The sequence below is a fragment of the Rhineura floridana genome, chromosome 7 (genome assembly GCF_030035675.1).
Source record: "Rhineura floridana isolate rRhiFlo1 chromosome 7, rRhiFlo1.hap2, whole genome shotgun sequence".
NCBI lineage: Eukaryota > Metazoa > Chordata > Lepidosauria > Squamata > Rhineuridae > Rhineura > Rhineura floridana.
In genome coordinates this window covers 36,326,866-36,354,553 of record NC_084486.1, presented here as the reverse complement: position 1 = coordinate 36,354,553, position 27,688 = coordinate 36,326,866, and the positions used below count along the sequence as shown (strand labels likewise).

At 39.7% G+C, this 27,688-nt stretch overlaps 1 protein-coding gene across 20 annotated transcripts in view; it reads left to right on the top strand.

Moving 5' to 3' along the window:
• The window catches only part of CDH23 (cadherin related 23), a 785,528-nt gene that overhangs the window by 412,640 nt on the left and 345,200 nt on the right, over nucleotides 1-27,688 (top strand). For all 20 annotated transcript variants that reach the window (XR_009763949.1, XR_009763950.1, XM_061635232.1 and 17 more), the window contains 2 exons: nucleotides 1,650-1,762; nucleotides 6,801-6,989. Coding sequence is in view for 18 of the 20 variants with exons in the window: in XM_061635232.1 (XP_061491216.1) it covers nucleotides 1,650-1,762; nucleotides 6,801-6,989 (302 nt within the window). In the remaining 2 variants the exon portion in view is untranslated. The remainder of the gene's footprint in view (nucleotides 1-1,649; nucleotides 1,763-6,800; nucleotides 6,990-27,688) is intronic.

The window sequence follows — 27,688 nt, the reverse complement described above, 5'->3', positions numbered from 1 at the left end:
AGAAAAAAGTGGAAGTAGTGTAATTGCTGTTAGACCAATGGATCAGACAAACCAATTGAAAGCCATCAGACAATTCTGTAGTGTGCACAGTCAGCCACACTCAGGCTGGGACTTTTTAATGGGTCAAGAAATTGACAAGAGAAATAACAATAGAATATCGCAGAGCGTGGAAAAGTTACTTTTTTGAACTACAACTACCATCAGCTCAATCCAGTGGCCATGCTGGCTGGGGCTGATGGGAGTTGTAGTTCAAAAAAAGTAACTTTTCCAAGCTCTGAAATATGAGATAACAAAAGTATTTTATAAGGAGGGGGTTTGGGCATTGAAAGGAAATACATAACAACAAGTGTGTGTGTGTGTGTGTGTGTGTGTGTGTGTGTGTGTGTGTGTGTGTGTGTGTGTGTGTGAGAGAGAGAGAGAGAGAGAGAGAGAGAGAGGTGTGTGTGTGTGTGTGTGTGTGTGTGTGTGTGTGTGAGAGAGAGAGAGAGAGAGAGAGAGAGAGAGAGAGAGAGAGAGAGAGATGGGTGGCATGCTCTTTCTCTCTCTGCCCTTTTTCTTTCTAAATGTGAAGTCACACTCATACGTAAGTAGTAAGTAATGAGGTCTTTCCGGGAGCTTTCTTGCTATGTCCAGGAGAAACATACCTATCCCTTTCCAGGGAAGAGATCTGGAGAAATGTTTATGCAAGCTTCAAGCAGACGCCAGTTGTGCAAAGAGCTGACTGACTTGTCCCCGTGATATCCCCAAGAAACTTCCCTCCCCGTTTCCAAATCATTTTTTTTTAAGTATAAAAAAGATTCATTTTTATTACCAGTTGTGCAAGTAGTAGGAAATCAGTGACTGGTCTGCAGGGCACCAGATTCCAGCCTCATGGTTACTGGCAGAGAGCAATAGTTTAGCACGTGAATTTGGAATTGGGAAATTCCAGGCTGTTGGGAGGGCTTTCTGTAAAATGTTTGTATTACAGGACTCATCCTTCTCTGCCTCTTCTTTCCCATTCCCCTCCCAAACCCTTGATTTCCTATTGCACAGAATTGCTAGCCTGTTTTATCTTGCTCCCCCTTTTATGATGGAGCTGTGCATTACAAAGGAGAGGGAAAAAGGATCCCATTTCCTATTTGTGTCCTGCACATCCTTCCAATCTCATCTCTACTGTCAAGAATGTTTTCAGCGAACCACTCTCCTTCCACACCCAGTCTTGTACTTAAAGGGAACTGCAGATGTATGTCTATGTGCCCTGTCAAAGATCCATAATCAGTAACAGAACTGATATGTACACAAAAGTCATGAATACATTTCCATTTTAACAGGAGTGCTCTGAAACTCCTACACTGCCTGAAGTTTTTGCGATGGTATCAGAAGGAATAGTTCAGTTCTCAAACCTGTGTCTTGTTAGACTGAGGCAATGAGAAATAGAGTTTGGTCTTAAAAAGCATTGAAAACTGCTTTCAAGTCATGTCATAAATCTGTTGCTCGCTGAGGTTTTGCCTCTCAAGCTTCTGTTTTGCTTCTGATCTGCATGTGGATATAGAAACAAAGTGGTGAACTTTGTTTTGTTTTTGTTTTTAACCTAAATGTTAATTCTTGAGCTTTTTATGCTTTTCTAGACAGGAGTCTATTTGTGCTGATCCTATTTATTTTATTGTCAGGCAACACCAACAGTATCTTTGCACTGGACTACATCAGTGGTGCTTTAACTCTGAATGGGCCACTGGACCGAGAAAACCCTTTCTACAGTGCTGGATTTATTCTTACAGTGAAGGTGAGACTGTACTGGAGTGTTTCAAAATATCTCAAGGGAGAAGGGAACATCAGCTGCAGCAGCAAGAGCTAAAATGGGATTTCATATAAACCCCAAACTGCACAAATTTGGGAAATTCGGATGCAATTTATGTGTGCAAATTTGACAATTGGTGAGAATTTCCCAATGTACATGCAGATTTGTTCCATTTATAAATTAGAGTATTGAGTGCCAAGAAAAAAAAATCATACCCAAATCACTGTCAATCTTTCCTAGGAAGATGACTTTATGAGAAGCACATATTTGCTTCTTGGGAATATGTGTTAAGAACAAATACATTTCTGGGAGTTTCAAAAATGAAGTCCTTTGAGCTGAAGCTGAGTGCTTGCTATCACTGTTTTAGTGTTCACATTCCCTCACTTATTCATGTAACTGAAATTACTCCCACATATATATTGACATGAAGAAGGAATCTTTAACCATATACTGTTACTGATTACAGCTTCATGATAACTTATTTCCAGTAGACTTGGGTAACCTTCTTTTCCAACTTCAAGCCTTTAGATATTGACCCATATGATGTGATTTCCAGTTGAGGGGGAAGAGACTTCAAAAAGGATTCATTTTTCATTGTCCATAGGTCCCAGCTCTGGGTGTAGACACAATGGGTCTTCATGCATCCCATATAAATGTACATTATATCTGGCCACCACATGTTGGAGTATTCATGTGGTTCCAAAGCTCCATCATGAAGTATATTTTTTACTGCCTTGTAACATTCCTTATAATATACTACTTGGTTTTGACTACCAGCCACAACTCCAACTCAAAAACACTTGATTAGTACATATGGATAACAGAGAGTGTAAGACAGCGATGTAAGAGGAGGTAAGTGGCACACGAGGAACATAATGTAAGCCATTCCACACAAAGAGTTTTCAAACATGTACAAAACAGAGTGTTTTGTAGACATGTAGAAAATAAGTTGCATTCACTTTTGGTAACCTTCCCAAAAGCTTTTTGATGTTCTATTTTTGTTCAATTCTGTATATTCCTTACTCAAAGTTATTAGATGTGACAAAAACCTAGGACCACTTTCTAGACATCTCTGTGTCACTGGATACCAAACTGAACAGTGCTGTGAAGCTAGAGTTCCTGAATAAATGCGCTTTATGGAGCCTGCCAGCTAAAACTAAATAATATAATTTCCAGTTAAGCTTAATGGTAGGAGATTCAGGACAGACAAGAGGATGTACTTCTTCACACAGTGCATTGTTAAACTCTGGAATTCCCTACCACAAGATGTAGTGATGGCGGCCAAAACTGTACAGCTTTAAAGGGGGGTTAGACAAATTCATGGGCTGTAAGTCTATCAGTGGCTACTAGACACAATGGCTGTATACTGCCTCCAGGATTAGAGGCCTCTGAATAAGAGTTGGTGGGAAACAGCAGTGAGAGAACAAGCTCATGTCCTGCTTGTGGACTTCCCAACGGGCATCTAGTTGGCCATTGTGACAGCAGAATGCTGGATTAGATGGGCCTTTGATCTGATCCATCAGGACTCTTCTTATATTCTTATGACAATATTCAGGGGTCTTTTTTCAGTTTTCCTTTTGGTCATCTCTAAGGCAACAGTAGGATTTGGTGCTCATCAAACCCTTCATGCAGAAGTGTGCCCATGCTGAGAAGAAAAGAATTATAGTGAGGAGGCGCAAAGCATTTTGCCTAACAAATGCCTTGTTCCAACACCTGAGAATGTCCCCCTCCCTCCCTGCACCATCTCCAGTCACAGCTGTTTAATTAAAATCAATACCAAGCCAACAAGCTGGTTGGAAACATATTTAGTAGTATGGATTCCACTGGGCTGGAGGGGTGGGGGTGGGGGTGGGGGTGGGGGAGAAAATGCATTTGTTAGAGGTGTCATTGATTGGGAGGGTGGCAGGCAGCTTCCCAAGAAGTACTGATCACCTCCCAGTTGCCTAGAAGGGCAGTACTTTGTCAGGGAAGGAAAGTGGCGTGCAATTACTCCACTTGACCTCTGTTGAGGGTCTTTCAGTGGAATTCTACATGGTCAATATGCTATTATCGCTATCCCTTGAACTCCTGCTTCTTCCGCAGCTCAGTTTTCTTTTTAGTTAAAGAAAAATCTAACTGGAGGCAGAATCTATTTTTAAATAGGGGAAAGTCCGACTTTTCTTCACCTCTACTAATATACTTAGTGTGGCTTTGCAGTCTAGTTCTCTGTCACCAAAATGCAATAGGAGATCTGTTGGCAGCTGTAGTTCAGTGGCAGAGCACAGCAGAAGGTCCCAGCTTCAATTCCTGGCATTTACAAGTAGGGCTGAGGAAGACTTCTGGTCTGCATCCCTGGAGACCCTCTGCCATCCAGTGTAGACAGTGCTGAGCTAAATGGTCTGACCCAGTACAAGTAATCTCCCTATGGTCCTATCTTGTCCTCTTGCTCTGGTTGTCTGCTACCACATAGCTGAAGATAAGTAATGGTGTGTATGTCTTCACTAAATAATTTGTTTCAAATGTTAAAGATCGGTGCTCTACATTAGAAACTGTGGCTGAGAAGAATGCCTTTTTTCAAAAATTCACAGGCAGAAAAAGGAATTTTGGTGAGTGTAGAATACTCCCTCCTAAACACCAAATGACGTTTTTGTGGTTGTTCATGGCCACTGAGTTCCTCCTCGCTGCTTCTTCTCTGGCACAATTTTATCTTCTCCCTCAGTGTATGATCCTAGCATTCAGGAATCATATAGTGAACGAGATGACACTCTCATATTGAGTGAGAGGACACTGGGGAAGGACTGTAGCTCAGTGGTAGAGCAACTGTTTTGCATGCAGCATGTCCCAGGTGCAACTCCAGTTAGGGCTGGGAATATCCCGTCTGAAATCCTAGAGAGCTGCTGCCAGTAAACGTAGACAGTACTGAGCTAAATGGACCAATAGACTTGACTCAGTATAAGGCAGCTTCATATGTTCCTACTTTATAGCTAGCCTTATTGGCTACATAACGTGAAGAGAGAGGGTGTTGACCAGTTGTCTGGGCAGTTCTTCTCTTACTCAGATTACGGTTCAAGATGGAGAAGAATACAACAGTGTCAAGAGCTGTTGGGGCTTGAACTGGAAACATTTGACTCTGTGGTGAGCCATTGAACACCATGTTACAGCAACTGCTTAGGTTGCTTAATATTTTCAGGCCCTGGACTGATGCCACTCACCCAGACTGGTCATTGGATCGTCCTGCAGGACTACTGTAAGGTAGTTTCCTGCTCGAGTTAAGCCTTGCTCAAGCATCAAAGTCTTTGTAGCCCTGGTGCCTTTTGGTTATCCTTTGGTATTGACTCCTGGTTTGGTCTTTCAGCTTGCCATTCTTATGTCTTCACTTTGCTCTTTGGTCACAACTTCTCAACCCTGCCTCTTGCTTTACACTTCAGGTCTGGCTTCAGGCTTCAGTCCCTCAACTCCTGGTTCACAGCTAATGTCAGACTGCCACCAGTGGTTCAGCTGTGACAGATAGCAATTTTAACTTCCCTCTTAGATACCATTCAGCATTATACTCATGGCATTAACACAATACTAGTGCTCCCTTATTCATATTTAGGTCCACATCCTATCATCTTTCTACTGCTAATTAATTAATAAATTTCATAAATAAATCATATTTGTAATAAATCATATCTCTAATCAATAATTCATAGTAGAATGTTGGGTTGAAGTTGAGGTTAAAAATATAAGGTGTGATTGATAGGCTCACCCAATGGCAAGGTATGCCAAGGTGAGTGAGTAGTGATCATTGTTCCTAGATGAAATGGCTCGGAGGTCAGAAAATTATTGTTGTTCCTTAATCTTGCCTTTTTACTGAGGAATACAAAACTCCTCCGAACGTAATTAAAATATTAAAACAAAACAAATTACAAAATATGAAGTACAGCCTAGAACCAAAGCAGCAGGTTCAGACAGAAATCTTAAATCAGCCACAAAATTCACACACACACACACACACACACAAACCATGAAAGGAGGCCTTGGATTTTTATGTACTATCATTTAGGTGTATATGCTCCCTGCAAGATCGTTTACAGAATCTTGATTTTTCAAACTAAATGAGCTATGGAGTTCTCTGTCTCTTACCCCAAACTTATTGTTTATGAAAAATCTTGCAGGGGTGAAATCAATAAGAAAAAAGCAGGTGGGTGGATGTGCATGTGGTGTTGCTGAACTAGTTCCCTACTATTTGTCCACTAATACCTCCCAGTTGCTTTCCTCCTTCTGCAGGGAAATTTGTAGAGTCCCCATACTTTCTCCCTTATGGAGAGAAAAACAGCTTTTATTTATTTACTTACAAGATTTGATTTTTAAAAGGTCCTATAAGGTGGATCTCGACATAATCACACAACAGATAACAATATACTAAAATCCAAAGTTATTAGAATAATAAAATAACAGGATTTTATTTAATGGATTAATAGCTTAGGGAGCAGTGTTTCACAGTAGAGGTGAGATGTTCTGAGATGCACCATTACAGAGTATTGTCTCTTGCTCAGTTCTTTGTGGTCTTTTACAGACGAAGTTGGATTTCAATAACATGAGGGCTGGAAGAGATGTGTTAAAGGGGTTGTACAATGACTGAACAGTGGAACAGGATTCTTTTTTAGAGTTAGGGAACAGCATTACTGAAACCAGTAAGAGCTTTTTTGTTTTGTTGTTCGATGTGTGTATATGTGTTTGGGGGGCATGGTAGCGGGGAGGAGAGAATTACATGTCATCTCTCTGTAAGCTGTAGTCCTAGTTCAGATCACCCCTGCACTTCCTTTTAACTAAAAAAAAAAATCCATTTGGACACTATATGTATAGCTTGACCCTTAGGCAAGTCACATAACATCTATAATATGAAACACAAGAAGATTTTCATTGATTTCATATCTGTGTCAGTATGAGAGCTGGTCTGTATGCAGTTTCTTTATGATGACCATAATTTCTATGGTTTTTTGGAGCTATCCTTTGGAATAAAGTCAACTCTGTCTTTCCCTTCCAATTTTCCTTTTTACAGGGAACAGAACTGAATGATGACCGCACACCTTCCAATGCAACAGTGATGACTACCTTCAATATTCTTGTCATTGACATAAATGATAATGCCCCTGAGTTCAACAGTTCAGAGTATAGTGTTGCTATTCCTGAACTGGCCCAGGTGGGATTTGCTCTTCCTCTTTTCATCCAAGTGCAGGATAAAGATGAGGTAAGACATAAAAAAGATTAAATGCCTCTTCTGCAGCAATTTTATAAATTGTCCTCTGAATTCTGTTCCTGGTATTCTTTGTTTCTTTTTATTTTATGTTAGAATTGGAATAAGGATTTTTCTCACTTTATTCTTTTAATATTTTTTTAACAAATTACCAAGTTACAAAGGACAGTAGAAACAATACGTAGAAAACCAGTTTTTAAAAGGATGAATACATCAGTTCACATTTTTCTGACTGAGATCCATACCACCATTCATTAATGCATACAACATCTCACATCAGTGCTCATATTTATATTAGACTTAAAATTAGAGAGATTGCACAGCTCTTTTCAGTATTGCTTCTTAAGGCTGAACATTCATCAATTTTTATAAAGCCCTTTCATATAACAAATTGCACATTAGAATGAAAATGTGACACTGAAAAACCCTTGCTACTGTGTTTTAGTTTGTATACTTTCAGTAATACACACGTACCATCTGTCTTGGATAAACTACAACACCTGTATTTCATGTTAACTCCAATGTATATATAAAATTAAATATTCAAATTTATGAAAAAGGATTCCCCAATCCAGTTTAAAATCTATTCACTTTTTTCATTTTTTTGGTAGTTATTTATTTGTTGTCTTGTTCTGAAATCCTAATACAAGTTGGACAGCTGTGTTATATAGCATAAGTTATTATGCCATTCTCCTACTCTAGGGTTTATTCCTGCATCTTAACTATTTGCCACCTTAATTGTAATCAACTGTGCAATACTATATAATCCATCACTGCAAGGAGATAAATTGCAAAATGTGCCAATATTAACTTGTGGCAAACTGTGCAATTTTACCAAGATATCCATGAAAAGTGGGGAATAGTTTGAGTATTTCAAGATTTGCATCTTCTCAGCTCATAATGTATTATTTCCTTCTGCAAGATGAGGACAATGTAGCTGATGAGTTCTAGCAAGTATACTTGCCATTTTTGTGCAAATGAATTTCTTCCTTTCTCAAATTGTGTTTATAAATTGAGATTTTTTTTCCTGGTAACAATCATGAATCTATGGAATTGAAAGCTTGGGTTGTTTCATCAGAATTCTTCCATGGGTTCATTTTTATCTTGAATGCACAAAATGGCTATTTACATTCAAATGTATCTACAGGAATTAGACATTCTGGCTGACACTGAGGGGCTTAGAATTTCATCTGTGGTTCTCGTACTGACATCACCTCATTCTCCATGTCTCTGTTCTTAAAGTGATTGCTGTTCTGGTTGTATATTAATATAAGTTTAGTACAGGAAATCATGAGGAAGATAATGGTATGTGCTTCCTCCCCCACCCCCAGCTTGCATGTTTGTTTGTGGGGCTCACTAGCTAGACCAAAAAGAAAAAAGAAAAGAAAAGGATCTTTTACTTTCAGTGTTGTGAGGTAGGATTCACCATTCTCTAGCCCAAAACACAGATATTGTCAATGTGGAGCATTAACTATTTCCATGAAAATTCGGTGAGGAGAATAGTTCTAGCTCAGAACTAGATATTTGTCCAGTCCCTTCCTTTACTAGAGAGATGGGCCTTTAATTTCTCTTTCACACCACACCATTTTGGTCCAACAGAAATGCACTTCTGTGGATTTCACAAACTATTTTGGTTCAGTATTGGGCTGCTCCTGGATGTTATGACAACTGTAGCCGGGTGTTATTAGCTCCCATGGTGGAGTCATGCCAAGCAGCCCTGCCCCAGATGTCACAAACTGCATCCAGATTTTCTCCTAATGTCTGCATGTGCAGCGTGAATGTCTGTAGGAAGGGGGCCATTGCTTAAATCATTGTACACATGAAGCCTTCTATGGCATCCAGAATCCTGATAATTCAGGGTTCTGAATTTCATGAAAGCCTTTATGTGTACACTAAACACACAAAGGCCCCCTCTCCACAGATGCTCACATTGTATGTATGGATGCTGGAGGAAGGGCTGGATGTCAGGGGTGAGACTACTGAGTGCAGTCCCACTTCTTGCTCCTGTGTGCATCAACATGGGAATTAATAACACTTGTAAAGAGCTACTGTTTCCAGGTATTAGGCCAAACTGTCTTATGTCTGTCTCTCCAGATAGCTCCATTCTTTTAGTTTCTTCTGACTACTCTTTTTGCAGTTTTCCAGAAACCCTTTTTTCCCTGATTGGACCTTAAGACCTTCACATACTTGCTCTGCTTCTCGCACACATGCATTCTGCATTGGTTGTACAACTTGCCCTTAGTCTTACTAGCTTTTCCTCCAGATTGATTAAAATATCTTCTATGTATTACAGTAATGGACCATTTCACTTTGGAATTCCGTTAGTTCCCCAGCTCTGGAATTATGCTCTTCAGTTACTCTGTATATTTGACTCATGCAATACCGGCATCATTTCCTGTGCTTCATCCAATCCTGTGACCATGCCACAATCTACAATATCTGCTTTAAGAGGCTATTGAAACCTCATGGATATATTTCAAAGCAAAAATCTCTGTTGCTTTGGTATCATATGCTAGTTTCTTTCAGTATTTATGAGACAGATATGACAGACCTTTCCTATGTATTTATTTCTGCTCCTGGAGGGTTAATTGAATTTAACCTGTAGTTTTAATTATTTAACTTTAACCAGAAAATAGATTGTGAGAGTTTTGTTTTGTTTTAAAATGTATATTTTGCTCCAAGGAAAATTGTGAACACTAATTTGTTGCAAAAGAATGGCGGTTCAGTATTTATTCTATGGCAGTGCTGCACAACAGGCAGCCTTCCCTTAAGAAAATTATCATTCTTTGCATGTTTTATGGAAGGAAAGATGTATTGTCACATATTATAATATGCAAAGTTGCTACTGCCACAGCATCAGGTACAAAACTCTTTGTAGCATCCCACAATCAAAATTATTGGATGTAAATGACCCCTTAAGAATTAAACATTAAGATGATGCCACCTTACGTCCTTTAGCACTTATGATAATCTTTCTGTTGTCTAGACAATAAATCCTCACAAATATAAATCTGTATGAAAATACAAAGGGACTGGTGGACCAAATGCTGCTTTAATGCTAGCTAGTATTATTGGGCGAACCCTACTTCTCACAAGTGGTGAGGAGTTCCGGGGACCGTTTTTTATTTGGTTTCCTTTGGTGGAGAAATCATTGAGGACTTTACAGTGTTTATGTACTATTTTAACTTATTTACAAATGTACTAGTTAAACACAGGAGGCAGATAGCATAGTGCTCCTAAAACCAGCAAATCTACTGTCACTTATCAGATCCCTTGATGCTTTCCAGAGCTCAAAGCACTCTCTCTCTCTCTCAGCTCTATTTCAGACCTTCTTGTCTATCTCTCACTGTTGCACAACTTGCTTTTAGTCCTTTGTTCCTTTTAATACATGCACAGACCTTGAATACATCACTCTTAGCAAGGAGAGGAAAGGTATGTCATCTATGCGATTCAAAACCCTTGAGGAAAACCCAGCTATTTTCTGGCTATTGAGAAAAAACAGTGGCAATTCTGGGCCATTATCCAGGTATCTCCTTAACAGCAGTAGGCATGTCAAGAATGGGCTAGCCATAACAATGTGATACTGCTTATACACATGTCTTAGGAACATGTGCATACACATGATTTACACATGAACCAAAAAACACCCATGTGAGAGGTAGATCTTTTTGTATGAATCAAAATGTGTGCTATTCTGAAAAAACCCCAAAATATGTTTTAAACCCAAACATTTACGTTCACAACACAGACAATTTCAAAAGGGAATTTTTATTACAGTAGGGTATGGAAAATGAGTTTTCCATCACTAAAATCCAACAGATGCAATGCAATGCAATGCAATACGTTTACAGGTGCATTTGATCTTAATGTGCTAATATATTCACACTGTTTAATATAAAGAAATAAGAGCCCCTTTTCTCTAAGGTGAAAATAAAGCAGTGGAACATAACCTTTGTCATGAAAGCCTCAAGAAAATAGGCTAGAATTTAAAGTTACCTACCCCATGTCTAGAGAGTCATTTCTGCAGTTGTGTTGTATGTGTAAGTTGAAGTCAGAAGCCAGGACCAGGCCTTCTGAACTCACAAACCTGCCCTTGCAGTTGCTTTGAGTTAGAATGGGAGCAAAGCAAAAAGAATTGTTATATATTAGGAGAAATGCTCACTAAACTGCTAGTAAATTGTCATAAGACTTTTATTTTATTTATTATTTACTAAATTTATATTCTGCCCCTCCTCCCAAAAGAGCCCAGGGTGGCAATGTCTGTAAACTTTAAAAACTTTTTTAGAAATCATTAAATTGTTAACTGTTATGGAATGTGGTGAACCGAACATGAGTGGAAAAATGAGAAATAGAGAGGGCAGAGCTGACAAATTCATCCAACCTCATGTTATGATATTAATCAGTCTCTCTCTCTCTCTATTTTTTTAACATGCAACTATAAACAGAAAATCCCCCACTCACTTTGATGAGTGGTTGCGTGCGGACAGCTCACCATACAATAACAGCCACTGCAGAGAACAGTTTAAAGAAGACTTCATGTAGCAGTCTGGAAACTGGCCCTTAACTCAGATTGTTTCCTTTTATTTCATCAGAGCAACTCGATAAGAACATAAGAATTGCCTTGCAGAATAAGACTAGGGGACCATTTAGGTCACTGTGTCTGTGTCTTCAGCAGTGGCCCATCAGATACCTTGGAGAGCTCACAGGCAGTGCATGATGTGCTCTTGCCTGCCCCAAGATCCACCAATCAGAAATTTACTTCTTCTAAACATGGAGGCTTTGTTGGCTTATCATGGATCTTTATCCCTTTGTACCCCATTTTCCATGAATATGTCTGATCCTTTATTTACAGTGTCAGTTCAGTACCTGTGGACAAATATCTGACTATTTTGCTATATAAGGAACAAACAAGGAGGGGTGGACAAGTGCTCTCAAATTAGGGAGGTGATAGGAATAAATATTTGTGAAGAAAAGTAAATGTATGTAAAGAGAATGATTTTTAACCATTCCTGGGTATTTCTAGCTCTGATGGGAATTTATAAAAACCTGCTCCTTCATTCAATATACCCTTTATTCATGGAATTGTGTCACTGTTCTGCCTGTTATAGAGTATTCTGAAATCTTATTTTAAAAACCTGGTCTTTTAGTCACATTGGTTACTTTTTGTTTTGTTTTAAAAGTGGATATTTTCCACGCTTTCGGTGTCTGTTTATAGAAATGTCTTCATAATACTATTTTTAAAAATAAAATTAAAAAGAAATTCTTGCAACCATACAAAAATTAAAATCACTTCTCCATTCTCTCACATTGTGTGGAGAAATGTAAAAAGCCCCTCGTTTAATGTTGTTGTTAATGTGCTTTAAAGAGTAACTAATCTTGTTACTATCCCCTCAATTACTGTTGTGTTGATGTTTTTGAAGCTTGTAGTTAAATTGAAAGGGGTAATTCCCTCTGATTTTTGTGTGTGTGGAGAAAAACAATAAATTAAAATAGTTCATTTAGACAAGAGTTAGTTTAAAGGATATTTTGATATGTATATGTGCATTGTCAGGTATAGTGTAGTTCTGATGCATGGTTGCAACTTGTAAGCACAGTCATAATGATTGGATAGAACAGCCTTTCCCCTGCAAGAATGCTGGCTGGTGTGAATTGTAGTCCAAAACATTTGGAGGGCACCAGGTTGGGGTAAGGTGGGACAGTCTCCCTTCACTGAACATTTACTTTGATCAGAAGAATTGCAAAAAAATGTATAACGGACAAAATTGCCTTGGAAGTGAGGTTTTGAAGAAGAGCTGTAGTCAGTGTAAAGATCTGCTTCCTAGCAGGGTCATAAATAGATATTAGCACTTGTGAAGCTGTGATGCTGGAAAGGGGGAATGACGCAGGAGCTCACAATGGGCATACATATGAAATGGCAGGATTACTCATCTGAAAAGGCCTCTTGGGGAAAATAAGAATCATTTTTAGAATCTTGCTGAAATAATTTATTTACTTTGTTGAAAAGCAACCCTTCCTCTCTCCAGTTGCCGTGCCAAAACAGAAATTATATCAATATAGTGAATACTAATGAGCCTCTCCTTTACAGAGGGCACAATACCATTTTCCCCACAGCCTTCTTGTTGGTGCTACATTGTGAAATGCCATGTTTAACATAGTGAAAAACCTATTTAGGCTGAATGGGATGATTGATCTTTTCCTGTTTTTCTCATATTTCCCATGTCCTTTCCCCCTCTGTGAAACTGTATTTTTAAAAATTGGTTTCGCTTTTAAACTGATTTTGATATTCATAGTGCTTACTCCTCTTGTCTGGTTTAGTAAATGGTTGCAGACTCTAGCAGAGATGATCCATCCTGTTCATTATGTAGATGTGGAAGAGAGTCATTGGATTGGATCAAGACTTAGCCTTTTGTGGACCAAAAGGCTTCATCTGTTCATGGAAAGCTTTCCATCCAATAGGGGGATTCTGCTGGTAGAGACAGGAAGGAGGCCACTTTTTATTTATTTATTATTTATTTAATAAATTCCCACTAATCCTGCAATCCCCAGTAACACCTCCCACACTGTTCTGGGGTGCAGGGGGAGAGGGGAATCTCCAAAACTCACATCCAGCCCCACTGGTGGCAGAAGCATGCCCTGAGTGGAACTTCATCAACAGATGCTCCTGCTGGAGTGACTGAATCCTGGATCCAACCTAATGCTTGCAGCCATCATTTCACCACACTTTGGTACTATTCCCTTTCTCTCTTGTCCCTATATGCAGTGAGGGGAAATAGTTGTTCAGCCAAACAGAAATGGACGGAAGGTGTTTGGCTGTCTAAACCCACACCTTTGTTTAAATAACAACTAAATAAATAATTCCTGACATGAAAACGGAGACAATTGCCTTGGGAGTCTCAAAATTGCATTACCAGCATTCCTTGTTTGGGTGGGAATAGGACTGCAAAATCAAGTTAAACAGTTAAACAACTTGCGTAATTGATTAGATTCCATCATTTTCAGTTCAATAATATAATATTTTAATAACTCAACAAAATATTTTTTCAAATAATATTTAATACAAATTCTTATAAAAACTGCAGATGGGTAGGCACCATCTTAAAGAAGCATTCCATCCAGTGTGTGAGAGAATGGGAAGTGTTGTGCTACACGTGTGCATAATCTGGGAAAAAAGCTATTGTTGATACATTGATCACTCCCGTTTCAATTTTTTATTTAAAAAAAAACTTCAGATTTCTACTTATTCCAGCCAGGGATGGGCAAATCTATTAATTTTGGTTTCTTTCTGTTTCTCATTTTTCCAATCTTCTACACATTTCCACATCAGTTTGCATTTTTAAAAATAGGTCTCATGAAAATTCATCAGCATTTTAATGCACATTTCTTCTAATATGCACACTTCTTAAAGTAATTTTTCCTTCCACACATTTTGCAAACAACTTCCTCCAGTATAATGCCTTTTGTGTTGTTTTCATCAATATATGCATTTTTACAAACACTTCCCCTAATGTATGCATTTTTGTACACATTTTTGGTTTGGAGAACTTCATCACAATTGCAAATTTCAAAGTATAGCTACATTTTGGTTTGCATATTGTTTCAAGAAGTGTGAATTAGTTAGGTCCTCATTAAAATGTGAACCAAACCAAATTTCTCCCCATCTCTACTTCCGCCTCTTCTCTGATCTCTCTCCTCTAACCATCCCATTAATAGATTGCTGTCACTAGTTAAGTTGATTATTTTCTCATCTTATTTTGCTGTGTGCCTACATTGTTTCCCCCTCCTTTTCCTTTTGATATGATTTATTGTAAAAGTATACAATTTCCTTGCCAAAGAAAAGATCTTGACCTTCCAAGCAGAAAATATTTTCAAGGCAGGTCTGGGATACCAAAAAAGTGTGAAAATTGACACAGAACAAGGTGGGGGGGTCTCTGTTATTTCTAAAGAACTAAAACATTGCATTAAAAATTAGAAACAAGTGCTCTTATGGATAGGAGACTTTTGGAAAAATGCATACTCTCAATAAAACTTTGTAAAAATGTTTTGTATTGTTGAGAGAATGGGTTGGAAACAGTCTAAAATCCTCTAATCCACTAAATAGTGGCAAGATTTTGAGCTGTCCACCATATAATCTGTTTAATATGGTCTCTGATGTGCAGATTTTTATACATACAAATGTATATATGTAATCAAAAGTACACACAAATTGAACATATATATATTTATTAATGTGTATTACAATTCACACATATATGCAATATAAATGCATTACACAGACTATAACCGTGAAGGATAATGGACAACTCTATAGTATTCTTTCCCAAAAATGCTAGCTGCCAATTGGGATGAATTACGTTTCATAGGGGGTTTTGCAATACAACGAATTCACCAGCAAATTACCCTTAAAGAGGGAAAATCAATCATTTGGAGTAGAGATAAGCTGAAGGCGAGTCAGCCTCGGATTGATCCCGTCTGTGCTTGCGTGTGTGGAATTCAGCAGATAGCCTGGGGAAAGAGGGAGGGAGGGAGGGAGGGAATAGTTGAGCATAAGAGAAAATCTCCTCTCAAGAAAAGCTGGGAGGGGGGGAGGAGACAAGGGAACTTTCTTGGGCTCTAGATGCATTTGATGTGTATATACATATTTATGAAAGGAGAGAGGGCATGTTCAGATGATCCTTTGAAACTGTGTCAGCCTTAGTTTTCAGTCTGCTCAGGCTGAACAGCACATGTACATTTGGATGTGCAGTTGAATGTGCATTGCCATCCGCATTCTGCCCCATCTAGCTAACTACATGTGACTTGTCTCAACAATGAGCCCATGTACCCTTCCCTCCCACCCAGCTGTTTGTGAATATCCATATCCTTTTGCAATGGAGTGTAAAAATTACTGTGGTGATAAATGTTATGTGAGGTAAATATGTTCGTGGTCCTCATATTTTGACTTAACACTAATACTGAATGCCAGTCGTTGTATTGTGGGCAGTGGACAGTTACTTGCATGGTAACAGCAACACAGAGAATTCTACTTTGATTGGGATCCCAAAATTTGCTGCATTTGAATCTTTTATATTTGACTTGGAAAACATTCTGTCATCCTTTGACCAAGGAAGGTACAGGATGTGCCAGCATGTCCTTGAAGTGAAGAACTGGGTATATTGGATAGCAATTTGAACCACAGTATTACAGTAGGGCCCCACTCATATGGCGGGTTATGTTCCAGACCCCCGCTGTAAAGCAAAAACCACTGTAAAGTGGAATTCATTGAATAGAATGGCATGCGATGCCCGAAAACCACAGTAAAAGTGGAACAAGCACCGTATGAGTGGGGCTTTAGTCTAATTGTGTCTAATTGAGACCGCTGTATTAGCAAAGCGCTGTAAAGCGAAGCACTGTAAAGCGGGGCCCTACTGTATTTCAATGACATTATCTAAAAACAGAATAAGTCACAAGAGCTATGTGGTTATAAAATGCATACAAGATAGTTTTGTAAAGAAAAACCTGTGGCCCAAATTGTAGTTTTGCATTCAATTGAATACAACTGGCTGGCTGCAGACCCACCTGAGCAAGGTTCTCATGGTCATCCAGCAAGGATTCACATGCTGATAGTGTACAATGCATTGCCGGGAGAACAGATAGCAGAATTTTATGTATAATTCATAGTGGAAATCCTTATATTAACAAATTCTTTCACCCCATTGCAAGTCACTTGTGTGTATTTGTGACAGACTGAGTAGTTGCTCTTTGAAAAACTTCCCTTCTCTTCCTCATGAACAACAGGGACCATCCTTAAGCTAATCACAGCTTCTTTGTTATTGAACAAGTGGTGGGAAAATCACTAGTCAATCATCTAAAAGTCTAAAATGCTGCTTCTGTAATGAAGTGTACTAAAATGGGCTTCTAATCTATTCTTTGTTAGCTTACAACCCCCTGTACCTTTTTTAAAAGAAAGAAAGAAGATGGTTTCTTTTATTTTTCCAACTCTGTATGTAGTCACTTGATTGTGCTTCAATTAAATGAACCAAAGAATAGAATGTTAAATTACAGTAAGTCTATACACTTGGATTTTCTGACTCTGCACAGAAAATTAGGAAGTGGTATGTCCCAGGTGGTGGTCTCAGTCTTCCCAACCAAGGGGAAGATTTTCTAAGTAAGAGTTCAGATTCTGGCAAGACAAGCCAGGCAAGAAGAGCAAGGCAAAGTTCAATCTCATTAAGGCAAAGCAACTTAAGGCTAAATTCAGTTTTGGGCAACACAAACTTCAATTTCCAGGTAGCACCCTGGATAGCTCCATATGAGCCGGCTCAATTGTTGTTTTAGCAACAAACATTTTCAGACCTTTAATGAAATAGAACTTTACTCTGAGTGCTAGGAACAGCTCTTGTCTTCTGTAACAGGTGTTGGTTCTGATGACACAGGGGAGATCATGGCTCACTGCAGCTTCTGGGTTGAGTCCTCCGACACAGAAGATGGTAGCAAAATGGGCTCCATGTGTGTGTGGGTGCTGATGTGGATGTGTGTGATGTTCTGGGAAAGCAGAGTCATCCGGGGTCGCTGTTGAGGGCAATTCCATCTTCCATTCTGATACTTCCTCTGAATCTACAAACTCATCATTTGAACCTGGAGAGTCTTATCCCAGGGTCATGACAGAAAAAGAAAACATGTTTAAGAGCTGTATAAACCCGAGATCTTTAGTCCCATATACTTATATTTATTAGTAGTATATTTTTGTGAATTTATTATCACTAGATTTTTATCAGGGTTAGCTCCAATGTAATAATCACTTTCTGCAGACCCACTCAGGGCAGTATGGTCTACTGAGCTGCAGAAACAATGGGCATGACCTCATGGGTATAGGTGCCCATGTGCAGAGCAGTCACTGTAGGACTCAATAAAGCCCTCTTTCGACTCCTTGCCTCTGCATAATGCATGAGTATGCATACATTACAGCATGCTGGGCCATTGCCTTGAATGAGAGGCCTCAGTCCACCTCCCATATCAATCATTACTTTTCACATGTGCAAGTTACTTGGGCTTGTAACTTAACACAGGCTGTTTCCAAGAGTAACGATTGAGGAAGTAGGAGGGATGTAAGAGCATATTGTTCCCCAAAATGGGATGGCATATGCATATCAAGGAAAGAAGCGGGGAGCCTTGTGCCAGTGCTTCCATGCACAGGTGGCTTAACATATGTGGTAACAAATAGTTATTTCAAACAGTTACTGAGGTGTACTGAATTATTATCTACTGGCCCTACTATTAGGCAGAGAGAGGAGGCTGCCTAAGATAGCTGGTTTGGGGAGTCATGAAAGAGCAGCAAATTGTCAAACATTTAATGGATTATTATTTCATTTTTACTGCCAGGCGCAGTTGTGGGATTTCTGCCTTGGGTACCAAAAAAAAGTGACTGGCCTTGGGTACTATGCACTTTCACTTGAAGGAAGGGGTGCCATTTACACATCTGCCTCACACAGCAAAAGAATTTGGGCCAGGCCTGGATCTACTTTGCCTCTTTGGCTGGTAAATTACTGTCATCCTTGCCCATGAAATAACTAAATAATACTACAGGCGGGCCCTGCTTTATGGCGCTTTGCCTTTCAGCGTTCCTCTAATGCAGCAACTTTCAATTAGGGAAAGTCCCCGCTTTAAGGCGCTTGTTCCGCTTTTACGGCAGCTTTTGCTCATCGCGCGCCATTATCGTCAATGGGTTCCGCTTTTCGGCGGTTTCCACTTTTCAGCGGCAGTCTGGAAAGGAACCTGCCGTATAAGCAGGGCCCGCCTGTATACTCAGTTGGGCTCTGCATCCTTAGCACCATGCAGTTAATCACAAAATAGTCTAGGCAAATGACAATGAGGATTTGTTTTTGTTCTTTGTTAACCATTTCTGCTTCCACTGAAATATTTAATAAAACATTTTTAGCAAGTGAACATGGATTGGGCCTTCTTTTCCAATTGCAACGGGTATGAACGATGCACCTCATCCATTAATGTGACTGGACAGGGCCTGGCTTACAAGCAAGTTGAACATATAGCTACAGCTGCGTTTTAGAAGATCACCACCACCACCCATAAAACTGTGCTGAATCCTTAATATAAATTCATAATATAAATGTTTTTTACATAGCAGCTTTGAATCCAAGATCACTTTCTGGATTTTAAAGAGAATGATTCCTTCTTGAGCATGTATACCAGGCTAATTTTTTTATTGTAGGGTTGCCTGTGAAGTATTGGCCTGTGAAGTTTGGTTTATTATTTTATGGTTGTTCCTGGTCATTGGGCTGCTGGCCTTGGTTTCATGTTCTTCATAAGAGCGAGCACTGAAGCATTTGTGTTTTTCACAGAGGGAAAGTGCAATTTTATAGAATGACAGAGGCACTGCAGCCTGATTAAAGTATGAGACTGGGAAAAGGCATGTAAAATGGAGCTTCCAAGGCTTAGTTAGAAGCAAAAATATGGATGAAGCTGAGGTCATATGGAATTGATATCCATAATGCCCACGTATTTATTTATTTATTTACCTAAAGGTAAGAACTATCCCATTTGCAAACCCTTTGGAAGGGATGTCTTGAATATCTGTGATTTCCACTGCCAAAGTGGAAATTGCATCAACACTGTTGACCTATCATTGTTGAAATCATTTAAAAGGTGGTAGTTTAATTGCCCCAAGTTGCTGTGTGGTTAGACTAATTGTGCAGGTGATGCACAGCAATAATTCAGGTGTCCAATACTTTATAGTGTTATATTTGCTTTTGAGTGGGGCACATGATGTGCAGATGTTAATTTACCTGCAACCATGGGTAGCAATTATTTGGATTTGCTTTACAAAAATTGCAGGATAGATAAGTGTCCCAATGTAGCAGTGCCAGCTTGGGAAAATGTAGAAATCTCTGCAAAAATAAAAGGGAAGGCTTTGTATATCCCTCTCCTTTAGTGTTTTGGAATTATTATTATTATTTTGTTATTATCTTTATTTATACCCTTCCCTTTTTCCAAAACTGGAACTCAGGGCACCTTCCAACTAAAAATGGGTACATATAATTTGGACATATAAAAATCTACATTTAAAATAGAATTAAACTCATTACAGCATTAAAACAATTAAACATCACCTAAAAATACCTGAACATTTAATATTGATTCTGCCTTTTTATTTCCTCATTTTTTTTTCATTCCGTAAGTCTCCAAGTCCCAGGTAGAAGCAGCTGGGGGGGGGGGGAATGAATTCCTTTTAAAACAATATAGAAAATCTTCCAGAATCTCCCTACCTTTTCCTGTAGGCCAATGTGTGACAGGAGAAGATAGCTGTGATCCAGGCTAAGCCAGTCCCTTCTGGTGGACAGCTGATAACAATTTGAATATTCAGATTTGCTCACAGCCATCTGCAGGGGGTTCAAAGGCTTCAGTAAACTAGGAGCAAAGAAAGCAGCATGGGGGAGAAACAACAATAAAAATGATGAAATAAATAACAGAGAAAAATATACCACTTCTCCCAACAGGCAGATAAATTTGACTTTTCAAGACTTCACACGGGGAAGCTGAGGCACTGAAGTAGTTAGTAATTAGGGATGGCAAATATCAACAGGCTGATCTGTTTTCCCAGCTGGAAGGGAATTAAATAACCCTGCTCCTTTCCACACATGCTGGGGACTTCTTTTGATGTTCAACATTATAATGCCTCTCCCCAACAAAAATTATTCCTCTTGGGGTCCAAGAAAAACCACAGCAGCTTACCATGATGAATGGCATCTACTTCCACAACAATGATGTAACATGAGAGATCCACTCCAGTTAAACATGCTGAAGAGTGGTGGAGATGTTTTTGTAGCTTTCTCACCTTGTTTCTATAACTAAGCCTTAGACAATGAAGAATTCCAACATTGATATTCCTGACTTCAAGACAAGCCCTTGTACAAATGTTGCATGTTACTTGGGCCTTAAGAAACCTTATGTCATAATACACCCCCCCCCAAAAAAAACAAATTCCTGGCTAATGTGTAAAGTACTAGCACTGTATAGCTTTTTGCATGACCATGGCAGCTTTCCAGAAGACGAAGCTTCTATCCTCTCTGTTATGTTTGAGTGGCACCAATGCAGCTGTCTAGAAGGAAGTACCATAAATGGATTACTCAACAATTGTCAGGTGACATAAGTGGCCAATGAAGTTTCACCTGAGCATATAAAACTTCAGATTCTAGTCTAGTTTCCCAGATTGAGCAGTTTCTCTCTTGAGTCAAATCAGTGGTGTCACTAGGGTTGGTGTCACCCAGTGCAGTAACTCATGGTGTCACCCCCATGGATCTCCTCCCATACCAGACCATACAGAATCCTTAGTAATGTTTTTGGTACTAATGTTACTCGTAAATCGTAATTCCCGTATATCACTGAATGTAATGGCAATAGTAGTGACATAAACAACTAGCAAAATAAAAATTACACCTTTAAATTACAATATCATACGCACAGCCTAAATGTATTTACATTTATACATACTGCCTAATTGTTTTAAAAATAGGCTTGGAGGGGGGAGGGAAAGATTTACAACACCAACACAATTCTTTGTTATGTTTACTCAGAAGTCCCATTAATTTACAGCACAATCCTAACCATGTCTACTCAAAAGTAAGTCCTAATGAATTTGATGGGGTTTACTCCAGGTACATGGGATCAGCATTCCTTTACTCCCAGAAAAGCAAGTATTGGATTAAAGCTTTCATATTGGAAAGGTTTTCAAAGCACTGCCCTCTTCAACAGCCCAGGGTCTGACTGCTACACACAAGAGAAAAAAAACTTTAACCCATATTCTTACTTACTCAAACTGAAGACCTCAAAACCACCATTTTGACATTGTAATGAAGCCTAAGCACTGCCTGGGTCAACAAATCACAAGCCTGGCTCCCCTTATTGGCTACAATCCTGAAAGGGTGGGATTAGAGGCCAGAGCTTGGAAAAGTTATTTTGAACTATAACTCCCATCAGACCAATCCAGTGGCCATGCTGGCTGGGGCTGATGGGAGCTGTAGTTTAAAAAAGTAACTTTTCCAAGCTCTGGCTAAAAGCTGCTATACAGATTGGTTAAAAAACAGATTAAACAGTCGTGGGGGGGGGCTGATGTTTTGGTGTATATCTCGGGAACCAGATGACCTAGAAACTTAGGTGTTTTTTTTTAATTGAAGCTGAGAGTCCGGAGATTAAGGTAAATTAGCTGGAGACCCAGAGGGGATCCCCAGAACCAGAAACTCCAGCTGAAAATCAGACAGCTGGTAACCCTACTCCATCTTTGCATTCCCTGATTGACTGCACCCCAACCCCTCCCTTGGTACACCACTGAAGCATGCAGTGGGTTTACAGAGGCAGCGCTTGCCTGGGCTGGAGGTTTGAATCACCTGCTCTTTGGCTGCAGAGCGGTTTTCCCCCCATCCTGCCTGGGAAGCCACTCAGACACACAGCCCAAGAGCAGGCAGGGGATTCAAACCTCCAGCCTAAAATTCATAGCTGATGAGCAGGCAGGCCAGGCAGGATGGGGGGTGGGAATCGCTCTGCAGCTGAAGAGAGTAGGAGATTCCCCAAGAGGGACGTGGCTGGCGAGATGGCTGCTTGCAGGGCTGAAGATAGAGATAGGTGCCTAGGGGTGGCTCTGGGTGTCACCCCCCTCTGATGGTGTCACCCAGTGCGGTCCACACCCCCTGCACCCTCCTAGTGATGCCGCTGAGTAAAATTGTCTGTATGTGCTCTCTTTCTTGTTGGTGTACCTGTCTGTGTTGCTCAGTTTCTGTCTGACTTTAACTCCCCCAGCTTACCTATCCAGTGATGGCCAGGCTCCTTGCCTGTTTGGCTCAGATGCAGTTGTGCCTCTTGACTGCAAGTCCCTGACCAATACTGGTTTTGGGGGCTGACCTAAGTTATTTTGCTGCTTGAGGTAAAGAACAAAATAGTGCCCCCCTCCCATTCCATGTGCTGGCAGTTGAATCTTACTTCAATGCTGGTGATGGGGTAGATTAATTCACCACACCTGAAGACAGCAGGCTAGCTTAGGGGCTGTAGGGCAGGCCACACGGAGCACACAGCTCTGTACTCCAAGTCCTTGCTGCTTCCTCCAGTATCTGTCACTAGAAGCAGCTATCTCACTATGCCCAATGGTAGGACTGGCCCTGCTGATTCTTTTGTCAATGGCTTCTTCAGAGCTAGGAGGCTATTTTTGTGGAGTTTGTAACAAATCCACATGGATGGAGATTTTGCTGTGATGTGCTTCCAAAGGGTGTTTTCCAGAGGTGATACAGTCATATTAGCAGGTTTTCTGGTATGCCAATTTGCTAGGTGTGTGCTGTAAGCTATTAGGATGCTGAAGAATTGTGGCAGAAATGAGGCCAATGCTGGAAGTTTAGTTTTACTTGAAGGCTTGTGCAAATAATTTGTAAGTAGAGTATGAATCCTAACAGAAGTAACTTGCAGATTATCTGTAAAAATAGAAACTTGATTTTGTACTTTTACTTGCATTCTTTCCAAATGATGTGTATACAGTAGAGGCCTAGTACAGCAAATCTGAGTATAAGTGGCCAACAGTTGATTGTTAAGCATAAAGATAGAAAATTATAGAAAAAACCCATATGTTCAGAGTAGCCAGATGTTGTTGTTCCCACAATTCATAAGTAGCCATTTGTTATGTGTAGATTTAAATTTGCCCCATGGATTCTCCAAACCAGTGCAAATGAGCTTTCAATTTCACCAAGGATCAGGCCTTTGGTAAACCAAATTAAGTATTTATTAAAGATAACAAAGCTAACAAGATTAACAAGATTTCTTCTTAAGGCACATAAGCATATGGTTTTACTCAATACTAATCCGAACTCCACCCCCCTCCTTCTCCACTCTCTCCTGGCAAACTCTAAACCCCACCAAGCAACCCACTCAGTTCACCTCATCCACCACCACCACCACCTCCCAGATTCCACTGTCTCTCTTCCTTTTATACGTTCAGCCATTTTAAACACTCAGCCAATCATCTAGCATTCTACTGCCCATTCACTCCCCCTCCTCTTTCACTCCACTTACCATGTATCTTCTAAACAACCAACACTTACCATATATACATTAATATAGGAACATCACAGCCTAGTACAGCAAATCTGAGTATAAGTGGCCAACAGTTGATTGTTAAGCATAAAGATAGAAAATTATAGAAAAGACCCATATGTTCAGAGTAGCCAGATGTTGTTGTTCCCACAATTCATAAGTAGCCATTTGTTATGTGTAGATTTAAATTTGCCCCATGGATTCTCCAAACCAGTGCAAATGAGCTTTCAATTTCAGCAATGGGAGCTGTGAAAGTGATGGAAAATGCACTGGAAAGTATGGGATAACAATTGCCCGATGTGATGTTATATAACCTCCCACAAACAAAGCAGAATGGCTATTGATTAAATAGTCACTGTTGTATTGTGCAAACAAATCAGAGCAAATGCTCAATAAACGGGTCATTGCATAGGTCTGAGAAGATTGTTTTGCCTTCTTTCTGTCTAAACCCCCATCACTCAAAGGAGAAAGAATGGCTAATGTTAGCCAGCCCCCCCTCCCTCTCCCTCTCCCTCATCATGTGCAAGGGGCACATTCCTTGAGAGGTTCTGATACTTCCACAGCTTATGGGAATTGGACTTTTATTGAGTCAGTGTGCAGGGAAGTAGGCTGGATATCTGTCAACACATTCACTATATGCTATTACATCAATACATTTTCCACCTCTGGTGGACAGATTCCACAAAAGCGTGTTTCTAGCAAATTAGAGAATCCCTCCCTTGTAGGGTTGCCAGATCAGAAGCATCCCAAACCTTGAGATTGCCCCTATTTATTTATTTATTTATTTATTTATTTATTTTATATCCTGCCGTTCCTCTCAGCAGGAGCCCAGTGATGTCATGGGGAGGCCCCTAGTGATGTCATTAAGCATGCCTACCATTTGGGCTGCTATAAACTCACTTCAACAGCTAACCCAATTCCAGTGAGACATAATTGACAAAGAAAACACACATGGTTTGGTCTTTCATGGCCAGGATGTGAATTCTCTTTTACCACTGTTTGGCAAGAAACAAACTGTCATGCAACCAACAAGGTGCATTATCAGTGGGTTTAAGGGGGTTGAGCTGAGCGTGTGGAACCATTGTTGTTGCTTCTGTGGATGTAAGGGTGTGATGTCAGAGGTAATGAAATGCAAATAGAAAAAGAAAATCACAAGACAGTGATGATTTCCTAAATGCAATATCATACCAACCACAGCAATGCCAGTGAATAAGGCAGAACACTCAGCATCCTGCAACCAGTCAGGTTTCCTAATCAAAACTAAAAAAATCCTGGCAGCCAGTCAGCCAAGGTCACAGAAATTCCCATGCAGCACAACCTGCCTGGGGGGCTGCAGTTAATGAAGAATGCTGTGGCAGGATTGCTGACATGAGTGAGACCCTATCAGCACATAATACCTCTGCTCTGAAATCTGTACTGGTTGCTGATTTGCTACCAGGCCAAAATCAAGGTATGTTTTCCATGTTATGGGTTCCACATACTACTTGTTCTACTCTTCTAAGAAATCAGTGCTTTAGTGTGGCAGCACCTACACTTTGGAACCTCCTGCCTATTGATATTAGGCAAGTGCCTTCATTGTACTCTTTTCAGCACCTGCTAAAAACAGTTTTGTTTAGGCAAGCCTACCCAGGCATGTAGAAGCTATTGTGTTTTTTTATCTGTTTTTAACTCATTGTTGGTTTTATTATTTTGAATGTTTTTAAATACCTGACTTTAACTATTTTTGCCAATAATTTTATTGTTTTAATTCCTTCTGTAAACCGCTTTGAGGTTTTTTACAATAAAGCGATATATAAATGTTGTAAATAAAATACATAAATAAATTTCAGAGTCTCTGTGCCTTTGGGTCTCTCTCCTCTTTTAGGAACAAAGGAATCTGCCTTATACCGAGACAGGCCATTTGGTACCATCTAGCATGACATGGACTAGCATTGGCTCTCCATGATTCCAGGCAATAGGTTTTTCCAGAGATTGGATTTTGGCCTTTGCATGCAAAGCATGTGCCCTACCACTGAGCTATAGCCCTTCCCCTATTTAAAAAAGTATATTTTAAAATGGTTCTTTTCAATTTATTTTTAAATGCACAGCACACCTGGGGGAGATTGACACCCCTCATTTAAAGAACATTCAACACACATTTGAAGCATATGAATCCCACTGTAATTTGTTAAGGGTGGTGGGAACTATAACTGTGAGGGGGAAACTACACTTTCCATGATTCTTTGGGGAAAGTCGTGTGCTTTAAATGTGAGTTGGATGAGCTTTAAATGTATTGTGTGGGTCTACTTCATAAACTTTGCCTACATGTAAATTATTTTAATTAATTTTTAAAAATGCAAATCAGCTAAAATGTTTCCTGGGTGACCATGGGATACTCACCATCTCTCAGCCTAATCTGCCCCTCAGGATGAAAACAACAGAGGGGAACCATGACCACCCCAAGGAAGAAGAGCACACTTAAAATCAGAGCTTGGAAAAGTTACTTTTTTGAACTACAACTCCCATCAGCCCAATCTAGTGGCCAGGCTGGCTGGGGCTGATGGGAGTTGTAGTTTAAAAAAGTAACTTTACCAAGCTCTGCTTAAAATGTAGTGGAAATAATAATGTACAACCATAGTGTGAAATCAGATAGTTATTGAGACATATTTGGAAGAAATATTTATATAAGCATGACTGTCAAAGATGTTTATCATTTACACAACCTGTAAAAATGTTTTTGTGCAATCCTATGCATGTTTACTCGGGAGCATGTTCCAATGTATTCAATGGAGCTTATTGAAACAGGGAAGCATGCCCAGGACTACAACCTCAAGTGATAAGGAACTTCACTCATCCAAACCAGAAATTCAGAATCATGCCATTTTAAGATGATTTGCAACTGTTTCATACTTGTTTTATGATTATTAGATTTGAAATGGCTTTATTTCTTATTGTGAGCTCCCTTGGTTTCTAACCCTACCTCACAGGGTTGTTGGAAAGATTCCATATACATACACACTGGAGATGTAAAAACACATACACCTCATGTAATAGTTTATTGTCAAAACCAGTTGGTCATTGCAGAACATTTTTTTTAAAAAAAATAAAATCAGTATTATTTCCCCACAAAATAAAAACAGTGACACCTAGGTAAGCCCTGCCTAATTTCTTTAAAATAAGATTGGAGGGAGAGATAAAGATTTACAACACAAACACAAGGTCCCTCACTTTTCAGTTTATATTCCAATGTGATACTTTTTGGCTTTTTTAAGTTGACGGATCCTTGGAATAGGAACCTGTTCTTCTTAATCTATCTGTGAGGTATCACCCTCTCACCTCTGGCTACTGTATGAATATTAATATTATTTTAGCTCTCTTCTGCTGCATTCTAGGATATTTATTGTTGGATTTGGTTGGGAGGAGGAGGGAGGCAGAAATGGAAAGGGGAATTCTCTAGCCATGTCACCTACTTCTCAGCTGTCACGCTCAGCCAGCTTTTGCTATTAGTGCCCCTTCGTGCATTTAATTGGTCCCTCTTTCCAACAAGACTGACTCCATTTGGAGGAAAATTGGAAATTCAGCTCCAGCAGTTTTTTCAACTTTATTGTAATGTGCTCTGCTGGGCTGGGCTCTGGGAAGGAGCTCGGTGT